The following is a 16,420-nucleotide window of genomic DNA, read 5'->3' as shown; positions in this document are numbered from 1 at the left end:
GAACAACTCCAGTACGGGAGAAAAAAAAAAATCTCTCCTTCCTGGTGTACGATATATTGGGACGACTAAAGTTCTACACGAGCAGACTTTTCTGGGCACGAACCTTCCTGTTTTCACGTGGCTCGGTCCGTCCCCGCCCGGTGACCCAGCGAGTAGAGGCCTGCATGACAGGGCCCCAATGACTCGCAACAATAAAATATTTTTCAACGAAGAAATAAGTACAACGAAGAAAAGAAACTTTCAACGAATGAGTGCGAGAGCCCGCCAACTACAAATTCTTGTTTTTACTGCAACGACATCGGGAAGGTCCCAGAACTTCTGTGACTGCCTTTTAAAACGACACTCTGATGGAACGGAGTGTTCCATCGCGACTAACGGTACTCCACCTCTTCAAATAATTTGAACAGCAAGGACTTTTTAAAAATTTGGCTTATTATACATTCAACAAGTGTTCCTCGCGTTGGTGGTAGCCAAAAGGTCGTACTGAAGACTGGGAGGTGTTGGGTTCGAATCTAGTTTCAGCTTCAGTTTATTTCATGACAGAGAGAACATAGACATGGAACAACTGGGTCTGCAGGGCAAGCACGTGGTGCAGTCCCTTATTCAAACATGATACAACAAAGTAACATTGTCTCGATAGGAACAGTCACGAGTAATAGCACACACTACACGCAATACAACCATGTTACTAAACAACAACAACAACAACTTTAATTACAACAACAATTACAGCCTATTGTTCAACATTTACAAGATCAAAAATGAAGAGTATGCCATCGCAAAATAACTGCTTGACATCCTGTTTAAATTTACGAACTGACGTGGCCTGGTCGTATATTTAAAGGCAGCGAATTCCAAACATCAGCATCATAAAATACGGCAGTAAACAGTCCAAAATTAGTTGTCGGACCAGGGAGTCTAACAGTGTAAGACGATCATTTCGGTGGTTAATAACTTAATATGCGGAAGGGCGGTGATGCAGTGTATAATTATAGATGAGTCACAGAGCCCATTTATAAATCTCTAAGCGAGGATTGAGAGCTTTATGTTTAGCTGTTTGAAATTATCGGTCACTGACAACAAAGTAAAAGCAAACGTTACAGAGGTTTGTGACGTACGGAATCAAAACATACATTAGTGGTCAGCCGTAGTGGCTCACTACTCTTCAGTGGGTTTGGATCAGTTCCGTCGGACCCCCTCATGCACGTGTGAAGAATGACGTTTAACCGCTATCTCCTCCAGTCGAGGAGCTAAGATAAACTGGCTGGTGTTTCAGTGACCGTCAGTCACCTTATAAGAGCCGCACGAGGCATGTTGATATAACATTGACCGGTCTACAAGTCTGATATGGACGATAAGAAGGTTCCTTTATCTCATTGTCAACAGCGTAACGGTCGTGTGCAGTCTGCGCTGTCTTGCAACATCGTATAGTGAAAATAAATACAGTAAATAGTGCAGGTACCGGCGGTTCGACGGCAGTGTTGCCAGCCAGCTGGTATAGGAAGCGAACGAGATTGATGTGGATGCCACATTCCACCGTGCCGTGATATTTTAGACGTAACATTACGCCAACGTGATGTTACGGGCCTACTGAACATGAGTCGTAAGCTGATTGGAAATTATGCATATTCACCTGACCGTTTGCAGACAGTCGTTGTTCCCTTGGTCTGTTCATGGAGCAGATTTCATCTAAGTATTCACGCAGTTCATTCACACAGTATTCACCCTAAGGTCGTTTGCCACCAGCAATGAATCTGCACTGTTTAATCGGATGCACTATCTTTCTGTCGGTGACTCTAAAAGACGCATTTATGCACATTTGGGGGGCTGTCTGCTGAACGTGTCTGCTCACTGGACTCGCCGTTGTTAGATGGTGCGTTAGTAATTCGGTAGCATCATGCAAGTTTTTCCTTAAACATGCCGTCCGATAGGAAGAGGCGGCCAAGGTGGAGACGTCAGATATTATCACTGTTCCAGCTGCTGACCAGCTGCTGACCCAGCTGCTGACGTGGTGGAAACATGACTGTTGCTCAGACTTGCTACCAAGCATGTAAAGTTATGTTCTAATGTTGACGAACTCAACTTTCGCGTCAACAACAAATAAATCATGACTATGGCCTGGGGTGATTCACCGATTGAGAACAGTACACTACAACGCTACACGCGAAACATGAGATGTGAAATATGAAAATGAAGTTGTGTGCAAGTACAACTCTTGAACTCCCCTCCACTGGCTGTGCAGCGCTACTTCACACAAAAGGAAGAAAGAAACACATGAAAGAAGCGCCAATGGTCCTTAAGATGCAGGGGAGGACCCTACAGCGTCTGGAGCAAACCGGTAGCCAATAGGAACTCCAAGAACATCAGAAGACCTCCACGGTGTTGCACATAGCTCTGACATGGGCCAAGCATTTCAGCCAGATTGAACGTCTGTCGGCTAGCACCACTCATCTGAGCAGAGAGTTGCCAACTCTCCGTTTCGTAGAGCTTACATTCTATTAGGACGTGCTCAACGTTCGCTACGACGCCACATTTGGAGCATGGGCATCGCATCGGATACCGTGGATTGCTGTTGAACTTCGTTCCATAAACGAATCGCACCAATGTCATGCCATAGCAACAAATGGGGACACCGTTCCAGCAGTAACATATAGGGTCGTCTACTAATCCCTGCAATTGCACCATAAGGCCAAGAACACATACTTTTTTGCGCATTTCGCGAAACGAGTGCTTCCAACAATCATCCTTAGTCGTGGAAGTCACCACTACCCGACTCACAACTCATGTACCCACAAATTATATACTGCAAAGCCCATTGCATTGCAGATGGCATGCAGAAGTGAGATATACGCCGAAAAACGGTGTCTGTCCGAAATCTCGACGGTTTCCGTTCTCAGGTTTTTGCTTTCATGCGAGACATCCGTAATCTTCCGTAAATGGTTTCCCCACGCCAATCAAATTGATGACAGTTCAACTTTATATATTCACATTCTCTTTATTCACATTGGCATCTTAGATCTTTGTTCTTTTTTTACAAGAAACAAGCATGACTGGAAACGGACTACACACTATGTATATGAACAGTGGAATGTTCTTGAGGACGCGATGAAGGTTCTAAATGCTGTCATGGGGTTCCTCGGAGAACCTTGGAGAACGTTCAGGGCTTGTAGCAGCCCTCTGGGTACTCGATGACGGCCCTGTGGTCCTCGCGTTTGCGACGGAACTCCATGAGTGGTCGGACCTTGGACTGGGCTACGAGGTTCCTGGTGGTGGCGTCCTTGGCCGGAAGGCAGTGGAAGCTCACTTCGCGGGTCACATAGCGGGTCTCAATGCAGGAGTCTGAGCAGTGGGCAACCGGGGCGATGGAGAAGCACACCTGGCGGTTCTTGCCGGTTCCAAGTTCAATTGTCTTGGTGCGCATTACCGTGCATGTTTCTCCAGCTGAAACGAGGATGAGAGTTGTAGAAGCATATGTAAGGCATAGTGGTACGCTCAAATACGCCTACGTATAGTATCGCACGTCTGAATACTGAACCGTGGAAGGCAGGGACTTTGCCTTCGAGAGTCCCAACTAAGGTAACCGGGTCATTCTTGAAGCCGCCGCAATGGACTCGGATAATGCTTGCGTCAGCCAGCCCTCGGTCATTCTCCCTGAGGCCCTTTGTAACCTCCTCTCCCCCTCCTGGTTCTCTTTCCTGATCAATAAACGTTTTCGTTGCTGGTTTTGAGTCTCGTCCTGTCTACTTCTTCGTGTGTCTTCTCGTTCCCTCAAGCTCAAGGTATGCCACCATCGTCTAAGGTAATGTTACCGGTACGGTAACGGCTGTATTTTTAAACGATCGTCGGCCACTCGACCCACTGCAGTCAGTGGAAGGCACTGTGCCCCTCTTGAGGCGCCACGGGGCTTCATAGGAACGCCGGTGCTACCGTGTCGCCGAGGGGAGTACCGAGTGTACCGTACATCGAGGGAAGTGCCAAGGATACCCTGCGCTCCGTGGACGTTTCGAGTCAAGGTCGATTTTTGAAGCTCAATACCGGTCTTGGGGAGCAACTCGAGCAACGTCGAGGTCCCGACAAGGATAGTTTAACAATACGGCCCTAAGGCTCTGTCGTCGGTTATTTCCTTGAGTCGCTCGTCTGTGAGACAGCGACGCGAAAGTTAAAACGAAGCGATATAGCCGGTTTAGTACCAGGATGCCTCTGCTCTAGAAGCGTATTATGACAACCCAGGTAAGTAAGTTGACCAAACCGCTTGCCAAACCGCCATTATCTTCCTTATCTTCAAAGACGCGAACTTTTCCTTCGAGTGTGATCCTGAACGGGGAATGGTACTTTGCAATCTCGGAATTTGTTTCTTCGGAAAGCTCTTGCAGCTGCACCTTACACAACCTAATTTGTTTCATTCACACACAGAAAAAGAAAAAAAATCAGAAATCTGTCACTTACGCTTGATGGTGCATGGGCTCTTGTACTCGGGGGCAGTGCACTCGCTCGAAGGAATAACGTAGCTATATCCAAAGGTGGTGGTGTTGTAGTGCTCGCACTTGTCGGGGCCGACGAGTTCCTTGAACTTGTTCATGTTGTAGTCACCGCAGAGGCCACATACCTTGCCTCTGTAGTAGGGCGCCACCTGGCCAACGAAGGAGACGTGTTTTGTGCATCGTAATTCTAGTGAATCTGGTGGTGAACCTTGGCCAAGTTGTAAGGTAACGTACCTGGACAAAGATGCCCTGTCCGTCGTAGAAGATTCGGAGACCGTAGATTTCAGAGACGAGCTTGTACAAATGGTTTTGGCCAAGTCGCTCAATGTTGAAGAGCTCGACGTCGCGCACTCCGGTGTTAATGTACTGCTTGAATGGCTCCTCAATAGTTATGGGGACCTTCTTTCCGTTAATGCGCACGATGGGCTCAGTATCTGGAGTTACGGGCATGATCTCAATCTTGAATGTGCTGATGAACATTCGAAGGGCCTGCAGGGAGACAGCATCGTACATGTCAGTGCTGCACGAGAATTTCTATAATTCGGGAGTTACGAAGAATACTTTACCTTCTGGAAGTTGACGTTGTGGGTCTTGGCGCCCAGGACAAGGAAGTGTTCGTGAGGTGAGCAGTCCTTGGCAAGTACCTTGAAGCAGTCAGTGTCCGGCAGGTCATAGAAGACACCGTCGAAGGTCTTGATAGACGGGCCTTGGACATCGCAGTTACCTACATAAATAAAATGTTTTCTGTCAGGAAAAAGTAATGTTTCACGTGCCTCGGACACACAGGATTGCAGGATGACGTAAAATGGCATTCTGCAACTTACAAACTCAGTTAGAAACGTGTTCAAAATTGCGTAGCTTTCGTTCGCATGTGCCTGATGGGTACCGACCAGTTGAGGACAGTGCCAGTCATGGGCGGATTTAAGGATCTGTCATGGGGGGAAGAAGCGGTCTGAAGGAAATTTTGTGCTTAGCGGCAGAGCATCATCCAGGAGATAGGGTTTTTACATAGGGGACGCAGCCGTATGGGGGGCGGTCGCCCCCTCCCGCCCCCCTTAAATCCGCCCCTGGTGCCAGTGAAATGCAAGAATGGAGAATAATATTTTTCCGGAGAGCTAGCATCGCCTGAGCTGAGGCAGTCCCTCTCTTTCTTAGTTGTCGATAAAGAGCGAGCGGCTTTAGCCTTAGCACTTCTGCTCTTGTGTCTTTTACATGGATATGGACTGAATGACCTCATCACTACTGTTGAGCTTTCGGTATAAAGACGCACGCCGCCGAACCAATGACTTTTGTAGAAGAAACCTGCCCCAGTAGCTTAATGCGCTTTGAAGAACTTACGATGTCTGTATAGTGTGCTGTACTCCGACAACATGGTGTACTCCAAGAAATTGTAATGCCTCGGGGTGACGATCCATTCTGGCACGGGAGCTTGCTTGTAATAGATGTTTTCGTGCGGGAGACGCAGTTCGACATCCACGACAGGGTCGTAGTAGCTGAAGTTGGCGGCAACATGAACGCGGCCTTCTGGGTTGTTGACGTGCAGGTCGTCGACATGGTGCACCCATGGGAAGTACTTGTGGCGGATGTAGCGCCTGATGTAGTTTACGTACCACAGGAATTGCTCGGACAGCTAAACGAAAGCCTACCATTAATCTACAGTCTTTCGGCGAATCCGAGCAACGTCAGAAAGGTTCCTGCGTGGTTGAGCTTACGTTTTCGTATTCCAAGTCACCCTTGAAGTGGTTGAGCTTCGATGCTTCGTACAAATGGATGAGGCAAAATTTGTTCCACAGGACTCCCTTCTCTCTGTAGCGCAGGCACTTCTTCCAGGTCTCCTTGTAAGGGTTCTTCAAGAATTTGCCGACGGGCTCTTCAAGTTCACGAGTTTCCAGGAGGTATTTCTGTTCCACAGTGTGCTCCCAGATACCTCGTAGGACTACCTAATGTGCAAAAAAAAAAAAGACAAGAAAATTCAGGTCATTGCTTCAGTTGCAGATCACATGTCGCGTGGTACTCTGAGCAACTGCGTGACTATACCTTCTGGTCCGTCTTGCAGTCCTTGCCGAAGAATAGGTCGAAGTTTGTGCTGATCACGTTGTCCAGCGTAAGCACGTTCAGGTCGTCAACCGTATCTTCATCGATGACAGGGAACTTAGCACTGCCGTGGAAGCATATCTACAAATGCACATACCAGCAAGGTCAGCCACGGTTTTTGTTTTAGCTTTTTATCGTAGATAACATACCTTCGTGTCATCTGTCTCCGTCACCTTGAACGGCGTACGAGTTACGAAGAAATTGATGTTGTGCAGAAGGAGGTCCTTGGTTCGAGTGTAAATGATTTCAGAGCTAATCTTGCGTTCCTTCTGTCCCCTCAGGAAGATTTCTGTGTCGATGACAGTGGTGTAAGACTTGAGCTCATCCTTAATCGGGAAAGTGCCATCGGCTTCCGTTGGGAAGAGCTTGGATTTGAATATGGTGTTGCCGCGCGTCTCAGGTGTAAGAGTGGACCAGTCAAAGACAACCTCGATCTCGTTGGTGACATCTCTGTTCGCAGGTGTAAGCCCGACCCTCAGTTTACGTGGGTGCCAGTGTGGGTTCTCGTAGAGATAGTAGTACTTTTGACGGAAGTCGTTGGTGTGCCAGAACTTCTTCCAGCTTCCCCAGAAGTCTGGAGTTTCGATGTAGTGTCCGTCGACCTTGATGCCAACACCAAGAACCTCGTGCAGGTATTCCTTCTCAAACTGAACGAGAGAACATCAAGAGTTAGCAGGAGAAAGCAAAGTCCTGAAGCAGCTAAGGATCTAACACCAGAGGTGTAGAAGTTACCTTGTGCAAATCCTCTTCCCTGAAGAAGTCAATCTTAGTGTCTTCGTGAACCACGGGCAGAGCGTTCTCGTAGTCTTCGATGTACGAGAAAGGCTTGAAGTCGTAGTAGAAGACATCGTGTGGGATCTGAGGCTTAGACTTCAAGCCGAACTTATGCCCAATGAGGTCGACTGACCCCTCAATGTTGACTGGAACAGAAACAGCTGTGCGACTTTCGTATCCTACGCCGACGCTGACTTTCTCGAAGGGCACTAGAATGCTGACTGTCTCAATGGCATGGGAGTCTAGCCTGCGGAAGGAAGGAATGCCATTTAGCGTCGTTGAAGCAATTTAAGTGCAAAGCCACTGTTTCTTTTTTCAACTTTTTTTTTCTTTCAACTTACATGACATGGGCGTGCACCTTGGCTCCGACCTCTGTGACGGTGTTGTCGTCAGGGTTAGTCTTGACGTCAAACGTGATGTCCTTGTTCTTGTAGTAGAAGAAAGTCGGCTCTTTGTACTCCAGGTAGAAGGGTAAACCAATCTCGGTAGGGAGGAAGAAGGACATGTCGTGCTGCATGTCGAATGAAGTGATCTTGAAGTCTTTGACATCACCGGCGAATGACCTGATCCATGGCAAACTTCTTTCCTCTAAAGAGGGAAGAAAGAGGAGTAGTGTCAGCAAATATACCACACAAACTAAAACCGAAAAGCAAACGCTTTTTAAGAGCTTACAAGACGAGTATTTCGTATCTTACCTTCACCGAAGATATGTTCGAAGGTAGTCCTGTTGAATGTCCAGAAGGCGATCTCGTTGTTGAAAAGTTCAAACTTGAACGTTCCGAAAGGCTCTTCGTATTCCCTTGGCTCAATGTGCAGCTGTAAATGCGTAAACGTTAAGCATTGGCATAAGCCCTCCCTCCCTTTACAGGCGTGCCTAGCGGTCCCGCTTATAATTTGCAATGTATAGAATGTTTAAATAAAGCACTTATCTATCTAATAAAGCACTTATCTATCTCCTGTCTACAAAGTCACGTTCAGTGCATTTTCAAAGGAATTCCGGACCTTTGTGACTTTCGCCATTGCAGTACCCCATTTGTACCTGATCAGTAACTACACTTCTATGGTTAAAGTGCGTCGGTACGCGATCTTGAATGGATCACGAAAACAAGATGCCCCATTGGCCAAACACCACTTTCTGAACATACATTGTAGAATCATGACAAGAACGCCGTTAGATCAACATCGCTACATCTTTCTTTTCCTAGCCAAACCTACAGGTTGGGACAAAAGTTTACGGAACGCGCGAGCGGCGTACTCTTTCTTCGGTGCGACACCCTAGCGGCTGGCGGAAGCCGGTGAGTTCACTGTTCCGTAGGGATGGAAGGGTGCGCTTTTAGCGACACACAGTGGCAGTTCCGGTGTCGCTTGGGGGCGTCTGGGACGTGGAAGCTACCGCTGTGTGTCGCTAACAGCGCATCCTTCCGCCCCTCCGAAACGGTTAACTCACCCGCTTCAGCCAGCCGCTTCGGTGCTGCACCGAAGAAAAAGTACGCCTCTCGCGTGTTCCGTAAACTTCTGTCCCCACCTGTACCGTATTAACCTAAGATGCACGCAAGGGTGCACCAAGGTGACTAAATGTACACTCACGCTCTGGTCAATCTCCTTGACCTCCTTGTTGGCCGTAATATCGCGCGTTGACCTCCTGCCTCCAAAGTAGTTCCAGAGGCTACGGGATGGGCTCACATCACCCTTTATCTTGGGACCGAAGACCTTGTCCAGAATACCGTCCAGGCCCCATCCCTCGAAGGACATGGAAAAGGTGTCGTAGTTGAAATTGTTCTTGTAGTCATTCTCCTTGAAGAAAATTGATCGGGGCAGGTAGCTGTCGTCGGCCATGATGTAGGATAGTTGAGTGTAACCTCCGTAGTCGTACTTTGCTGTGGTAAAAAAAAAAGAGTCTTTGTAGAAGAACTGAAAAATCGTAAGCGTTCTCGCAGTAACGTACGTTCGTATCCAGCGTCCATGTAGAATTGGGAATACGCCCAGTCGAACTTCTCCTTGTTGATGGTCTCGTTATTCGCGGCGATGGGTAGAGCGTACCACAGCTTCTGGGCACTACAGTGGCGGGAAACATATTACAGGCCACTCGCGTATTATTTTTCTGTGTCAGGACACGGCGCGTCTTACTCACACTTCAAAGTGGCAGGGATGTGTTGACTTCTGCAGGTACTTGAACATGGTCCACACATAGGTGATGACCTGGGTGTTGGGCTCCTTGAGCAAGCCAGCCACAATGGCCTTGAGTAGGTACAAGTCTGGGTTTGTCTTCATCAAGACGATGAAGGATCCAAGTCGGACTTCGTGAGATTCAGTGTAGTTGTTGTACATTGGCAGGACGATTTCACGAACCTGAAGTTGAGATTAGCCTTTAGGCCTCGCATCGCATTTCAGGGGAGAATTAACCGTACCTTTTCTGGGTAAAATGAGGCGACCTTGGCAAGAGCCCAAATGGCAGCCATACGGACGTACTTGGGGTACCTGTGGGCAGTGTCATCGGCGTACTTCTCGAGGTACGGCAGGGCTTCCTTCACGGCAAAATTGCCAGCAACCTTGATGTAGGTGAGCCTATCGTATGTTTCCAAGTCCCTCTCGTACTGAGGCACGAGGTACTGTAAATAAAAAAGGTTATCCATGAACGCACGGTCCGCCTGGTTTTGTATGTGGAAACTTACGTTGAAGTACTTGGCTGCAACGGCGGGGGTGCAGATAACTTTTTCCTTGCCAGCGTTCCAGGTGTTGTGGTACTTGGCGATGCATGTCTCGAATACCAGGGTACTGAATCCGAGCAGGCAGGCAGAGTGCAGGTTCTTGTTGTCCCGGACGGAGCTGCCCTCACAGAGACGCTGCAATTCGATGTTTTTTGTATGTAATGCACGTCTTTCGCATTGAGGGTGAACAGTGTCGAACGCTACGCGCAAACACCTACGTAGTATTCGTCGAAGAGGATTTCGGATGGCTCGCGGATGTGAAGTGGCATTCCTCGCAAAATTTCAATAGCCTCATCCTCACCAATCCTCTTCGTGTGGATCAAGTGCTTGGAGTAAAGGAAAGAAGGGTTCGTTCCGACAACCTTCAGAAGATCGGCGAAGACGTCCCTGTGTGAACGTAAACCGTCTCTTAGTATCGCTTCGATGTTTTCGTCGCTAAACAGTCATGCAATTAAGGCGAAGCCTTCAGCCCTGCAGGTTACTGGTGACTGAAAAAAAAACCCTTGAAGTCGAATAGTCGAATAAACCCTCTGAAGACAACTCTGCTCACTTGCAGAAAGAGAAGAATCCAGCGATCCGCGGATGAAGCGAAATCACCAGGGAGCCGCTGATATTTCGAACAGGGACTGTTCGTCTACTGGGTCTGGGGTCTCTGTTCGTCTGGCCAAAGCCTCGGATACTTCTAATGTATTCAATTGGCGTTGTGTTCGAATAATACGACGTTTTATCAATGACATGCTGGTCGAAATAAGGGAAGGTGCACGATAAGTTCGTTTTACGCACGTGCTTCTCCCAGTTGAGTTGAGTTGATAAGAAAATAACAAAAAAAAAGAGAAATAAGCACTCATTACGAGAGCCGGCTACTCCAGGTCATTTAGGAAAACACACGTGCTTCTCCGTCTTAAGCGACTACCATTGTCGGTAGTCTTGCACATTTACGTTCGTGTCTATCTTACTTTTGCTTTTCTTGTTCTCATTTTTGATATCGTTCTGTAATATGCTTCAGACTCCTATTGCCTTTGCACTTTAAGTGTTAGGTCCATATAACTGAAAAGCAGTCCATAGGTCTCGGCTGCATAACAGACATGACTGCGGAAGCTCAGGTGTAACGTGACGTCATGCACTGGTCACCTTGGCGTTAGATACCTACTTGTACACTTCTTTCTCTTCCTCGGATCCGGTTTCCACGAATTTGTGGTAGAAATCATCGATTTGTTGGTAGTCGAGCAGAACGAAGGCGTAGATGAGCTGCAGGAATTTTACGGGGATCTGTTCCTTCTGGATAGCGACTGGAACATCGCCTTCTTCGTAGTAGAAGTCAGCCAACGTTCTGAAGAGCCTTCCAACCTAAAGAGTCGAACGTGTTTGTTAAAATTATGCGTGCTTGGACAAGATAACCACGACATACTTCATCGACGTCTGCATGGAGTCCGTACGTGGCAACCAGAGGGTGCGTTGCCTTCAGGTCCACGATGCGCCCTTTGAACTTGGGGTCGACAAATTCGTAGACGAGGTCGTTGTAGGTGAACAGGTCAGGAACCATGTGGATGTCAAGTCGAACATCGTGCACCTCGGTGAGGGTCAGTGTACGGCTAGAAAAGGGATAATTCGAAAACTCGAATTAGCAACGCACCATTGAGGCTACAACTGAGGGCACTATATTGAGGCTACCAGGACCTTAGGTGAGCAGTAGATGATATAGTAAACTTACTTGAGGAGCATCCTAATGACGTTTCCTTCAGGTGTGTATGGAGTGTACATGACTTCTCCATCGGCCTTGACAGTTTCAATAATAAAGCTGTGTCGCGTGCCCTTGATGTTGTAGTGGTAGGCTACGTTGGAGGTGATGGGGTGCTGGACAGAAAGGAAGAACCGGTGCGTTAGCACATCGTGAAGGGGGCTTCGAGTGGATCCTTACTGTTTCGTCTCCTTCGCATTCCACACACTTGTAACCGTGTTTCTCGCCAAAGAAAATGTACGGAGTGTTGCGGCATTCCTCCAGGTTCTTCACTTTGGTCACGTTGAGGACGGTGGAGAAGACGGTTCCTGGCCACGGTAGAGTTTGGACGTCGTACAGCGTTTCACATTCGCCGTAGAGTCCATCCTGCGTTCCAAGGATGCGTTGTTAGTGTTCAAGAGGGAACGCTGAAGAGTACAGATCCTTACCTCATACACGCGGTAGCTGGTGGGCAGTTCATGAATATGGGAGTACCTCCTGGGGTCTTCGCCGTAGAACTTCTCCTCTTTAGGGAGGATCGGTTGAATGGCTTCCAGGTCCAGGTTGAAGATGCTGGCGATGGACTTTTTGAGGTTGATGGACCATATGGGTTCGGTGCGACCGATCTGGATGTTACGCACCTGTGGGAAGGAGATTGTTGTTGTCGTTGCTGGTTGGTGGTGATGATGATGATGGTAGTATAGAGAAATTGTTGATTGATTGATTGATTGATTTTTAAAAGAAATTGTTTCTTGCGGTTCATTGGCAGGTTGCTCGACCAAACGTCAAGAAAATTTTACTCCGGCTGCACACTCCCATGAAAGTACCTTCTTATATTGAATAATTTTTAGCGTATTAAAAAAATTTAATCACCAAGTTGAATATGTAGGGTGTTGTTTTTTATTCTTTAGAGGTTTTTTTGTGAAAAGCTATGTCTCCCATTGTTTGTCTACTGTCCTGCCATCTCGCTTTTGCACGAAATCCGCAAATTAAAGAGTACATTAATTATTTTTAGTTAATTAGTTATCTTGTAGATAACATATAGTCTCTTCGAGACGATGTCCGCTTAGCCGTATAACTCAACTACAAAAATGACTTATATGCTGTTCTCAAGCCCCTTTTTATAAAAACCCGTAAAGTATCAAAAAAGACACTATATATATTTAACAATCGATTTTCAAAATGCCATCTTTCATCTTTGTGTTTCTGCTCTTTCAGACGTGCAAGACTACATGGGCTCCTTTTGACTGACTGACTGCGTTGTCCCTTTGGGGGAGTAAGTACTGTAGGCAACGTCCCAGAGGAGATATATGCGCCTTAAAGGGACAAACTCTCTGTTTACCTTGCCGTGGTCGTAGAAGACCTTGAATGGCTTGGTGAAGTTCTCCGTCAGATCGCCGATCGTCCTGTAGTTAAAGACCTTGTGTTCGAAATCTTCCACGTCCTTGTGGACCTTTTCAAACACAACATCCTCAGGCTGAAATGAGAAAATATGTCGGACTTCAGAGCGATGGCCTTGACAACGTGGTCTTGTAGAGAACGAAGACAATGTCTTGCCTTGATGAGGAGGTATTGGCCCTTCGGTTGAACGATGATCTTGCTTTTAAAGATTACTCCGGAGACCTGCTGCTCCATTTCAGGAAGGTGCGTGTACATCTTGCCGACATATTCGTACACATATTCTTTGCCGACCTCGTAGCCTGGTGGAAAGTACGACGGCTTATAAAAGCGACGTTCGCATCGTGGATCCGCATGTTAGTCCAGTCATAGCCTCCCATATGCTAGGAGGCTATGGTCCCGTGTATACGGCGACCTCAGCCCCTCAGTAGCACAACGGTTTTATCTTGAACGAGCTAGACTACCATAGAGATATCGTTGCTTGTTAGCGTTTGCTCGCATTAATATGCTTTCCCTCGGTCGCAAATGAATTTAAAGGGACGTTCTCGTATGAAAGCAGCTCAGCTCGTTTTACCGTTCTCTTTCCGATTGTCTCAACCGAAAGCGTCATCCCTGGTTATTAAAGAACGAAATTAAGTTAATAAAAAATGTATAGGTTATCAGAATAAGCTAGGCTGGCAAAAACAAGAACCACAGTCTTGACAAAGGAAATACGAAAATTTCGAATTCTTTTGTGCTGTCGGCAGCAGACGACCAACAAACATAGGAAGCGATGGATATAGTGGGCTGTAATGTCGGGTAACTACCTACAAAAAAGACAATTTTTTTTTTTGCTGTACTCGGAGAAAACTTTGGAACACGAGAAACTGCAGGCACGTATTCAAGGCGGCGTTAATAGACGATTTCAGAAATTGCATGGATGGCCCACCAGAGAGCGCCGTGTTGCGAAAGCCCCGCTGCACCTTGGGACTTAGTGTTCATGAGTCAGAGAGAAGAAGAAGAGCGCAAACGGTTTCGGTTTTCTTTCTCCTTCACCTCCCGCACCTTCAAGCAACAGGCAGACGAGCAAGAATGCAAACCATTTCCCACAACGCAATGCGCGTGACTTGCGCGACGGAGGGCCCCCATGCGGAGCACAAGGGCAATATCTGAAATCGCCTATTCGCTGTAGTTTCGTGTTAACGAGGAGCTCTCTACCCTCAGCGGCTGCTAATATTGGGAATTAAATTTACCCAGCTGTGTTTCTACACAACACGCACGGTTAAAATATCGACTGAGTTTGAGATTTGGGACTCCGACTGTGCGAGATCGTCCCATCAAATGATGAAGGCAGTGGGAGGACCCGAGGAATACTTACCGATGCCGTTCGCCGTTGACACTGTAAGAGAAAAAGGAAAGAGATGGATCATTTAAATGTGATGAAGAAGTAAAATGGTCACAAACATGATATCAAACCAGCAGACAGTTTCTGCTCAAGTCAATAAAGTGAAGTTCCTAGAGACTTGAGCGCTTGCCATAGGAGCTACAGTAATATACGAAGGCGTTGGCATTGCTGTTCCATGCATTACATAATGCTTTCGCACAGAGGAAAAGAATATCACGACGACAACGTCGTCTTTGTATGCCGTGTAATGCCCTGTTAAGCAAGACCACTAGACACAGCATTCGACACCGGCGAATTTTCGTAAAGTAACGGTAAAAGAAACAGCGGTAGACCTCCTGGACCTCCCTGTTCTATATACGAGTTTTACTCTCCAATCCTACGCCTCATCAATGGTATATAAACGGAATTCATGCACATGTTAGACCCGATCGAAGATGATCAAAAACATGAAAGACTTCCCTTGACGACCCAATAGACCTTGTATTGCCAACTGTAGGATGGGACAAGCGTAAGCATGCCCACATCATGCTTCAAAAATAAAGCGCCACCTGCGGCAAAGGAAGCTGTGGCGCGCAAGGGTTCATGGGAACTTAGAGCGCCTTAAAGCAGTATGAGGCGGCCAGAGGCGGAGGTGGAAGAAGAACAACAACAACATTCCCGGTGTGTGCGGCAGCGGCGTCAGCCGAGATACACCATAACCGTAGCAGACGACAGAACAGTGTCCCTCAAAGTTCCCATGCTGCTGTGCGCCGTGCGCTTGGTGGCACGAGCATCTTTTTAAAATCGTCTAGAAGATGCCTAAGCCTGAAGATCTAAGCCTAAGCCTAAAGATCTAAAAATCTAAGCCTAAAATATGCGGACGGTTCGACTTACCGGCAGCGGCCACCAGGGCCAGGAATCCCAAGAGGAGCTTCATGTTAGACGGCGGTCGAAGGATCCTCCAACCCCGAATAATGGGTGATGGCACGGATTTGACTAATTTATATTCACCGCTAGCCGCTCACGTGGTTTCCAGCTGTCCAATCGGGGAGCGCCTCTCCTTTTTCGAGATAGGAGTAAAGGAGACCAGACGATAGGCAGGACGTCTTGAGATGAAGTGGTTTCCTTGCCGCATCAAAATAAAAAGTTGCCATAAAAGTCACCAGGGTAAACGTACCCAGTCGTTTCAAAGTGATAACGGCTGCTCGTACTTAACTTATCGTATGTTTGTCGGCTTCTTCAGGGTTAGGTTCTATAGTTGTGTAGTACCGCCAGAATATGACACTTCGATAGGAGGACATAACTCGATTTCTTACGCGGCAGGTTTATATTTGAGCTGTTGTTTGTACATGCATGTGTGAATACACATGCGAATCTGTACGTGCGTAACAATCCTAAAAGCGTGTAAATTAACCAATTAAATCAACATCCTACAGGGAAAGAGGTCGTACTGTGCGGTTCCCTGTATATTTCACTTTTTTTCCCCTTTCTTTTTTTTTTTTTTTTTTGCTAAGTGTCTCCCACCCCACCATGCTTACGCTACAGCTGGACGCATTATTGCTTTTGATCTGGGTCAGCGTTAACCATCTCTCTGCTTTTAACTAACTGCAGGTCCCCATTTTCTTAGCTATGTCTGTAAGCTACCGTCAACAGACGTGATTTGCGTAAGCGAGCGAATTTACCGTGTACGTATTTAGCTAACTAATTTTCTGTTAACGAGAGCGTAACATTTATTCGTAGTATATGCGAACTGACGCAATGTAACGTTATTTTAAACTAGATTTTTGTGTACGTACCTTATAAATCCAAAGATGGCGCGAAAATTCTGCCCAGATGCATAAGCACCGCAGCTTTCTTTCTTTTCTTTTTCTTTTTTCTTTCTTTT

The 16,420-nt window shown here is 47.0% G+C and overlaps 1 protein-coding gene across 1 annotated transcript; it reads right to left on the bottom strand.

The window, feature by feature from the left end:
- Positions 1-2,975: 2,975 nt before the first annotated feature.
- On the bottom strand, positions 2,976-15,516 carry LOC135390732 (vitellogenin-6-like). Its single transcript, XM_064620583.1, has 26 exons — positions 15,430-15,516; positions 14,530-14,550; positions 13,332-13,474; positions 13,117-13,251; positions 12,224-12,415; positions 11,976-12,161; positions 11,769-11,911; positions 11,466-11,649; positions 11,208-11,404; positions 10,276-10,444; positions 10,022-10,192; positions 9,758-9,958; positions 9,481-9,698; positions 9,295-9,404; positions 8,937-9,226; positions 8,045-8,165; positions 7,691-7,937; positions 7,308-7,596; positions 6,725-7,222; positions 6,519-6,656; positions 6,194-6,421; positions 5,820-6,111; positions 5,048-5,205; positions 4,716-4,970; positions 4,447-4,630; positions 2,976-3,441 (listed from the first exon to the last, which is right to left on the bottom strand). Exons 1-26 carry the CDS (start codon positions 15,470-15,472, stop codon positions 3,158-3,160), a joined length of 5,097 nt encoding a protein of 1,698 aa, XP_064476653.1. The 5' UTR covers positions 15,473-15,516; the 3' UTR covers positions 2,976-3,157.
- Positions 15,517-16,420: the final 904 nt, after the last annotated feature.

The sequence above is a fragment of the Ornithodoros turicata genome, chromosome 4 (genome assembly GCF_037126465.1).
Source record: "Ornithodoros turicata isolate Travis chromosome 4, ASM3712646v1, whole genome shotgun sequence".
Taxonomy (NCBI): domain Eukaryota; kingdom Metazoa; phylum Arthropoda; class Arachnida; order Ixodida; family Argasidae; genus Ornithodoros; species Ornithodoros turicata.
The sequence above is the reverse complement of the archived record's forward strand: the minus strand, read 5'-3'. Positions and strand labels throughout refer to the sequence as shown.

Bases quoted from the DNA above. Each gene is read 5' to 3' on its own strand.
- LOC135390732 (XM_064620583.1), bottom strand. From the start codon at position 15,472: ATGAAGCTCCTCTTGGGATTCCTGGCCCTGGTGGCCGCTGCCG. The intron at 7,597-7,690 runs GTAAGTTGAAAG...TTCCTTCCGCAG, and splicing joins AAGGTGCACGCCCATGTCAT to GCTAGACTCCCATGCCATTG. The intron at 7,223-7,307 runs GTAACTTCTACA...TCTCTCGTTCAG, and splicing joins GGGAAGAGGATTTGCACAAG to TTTGAGAAGGAATACCTGCA.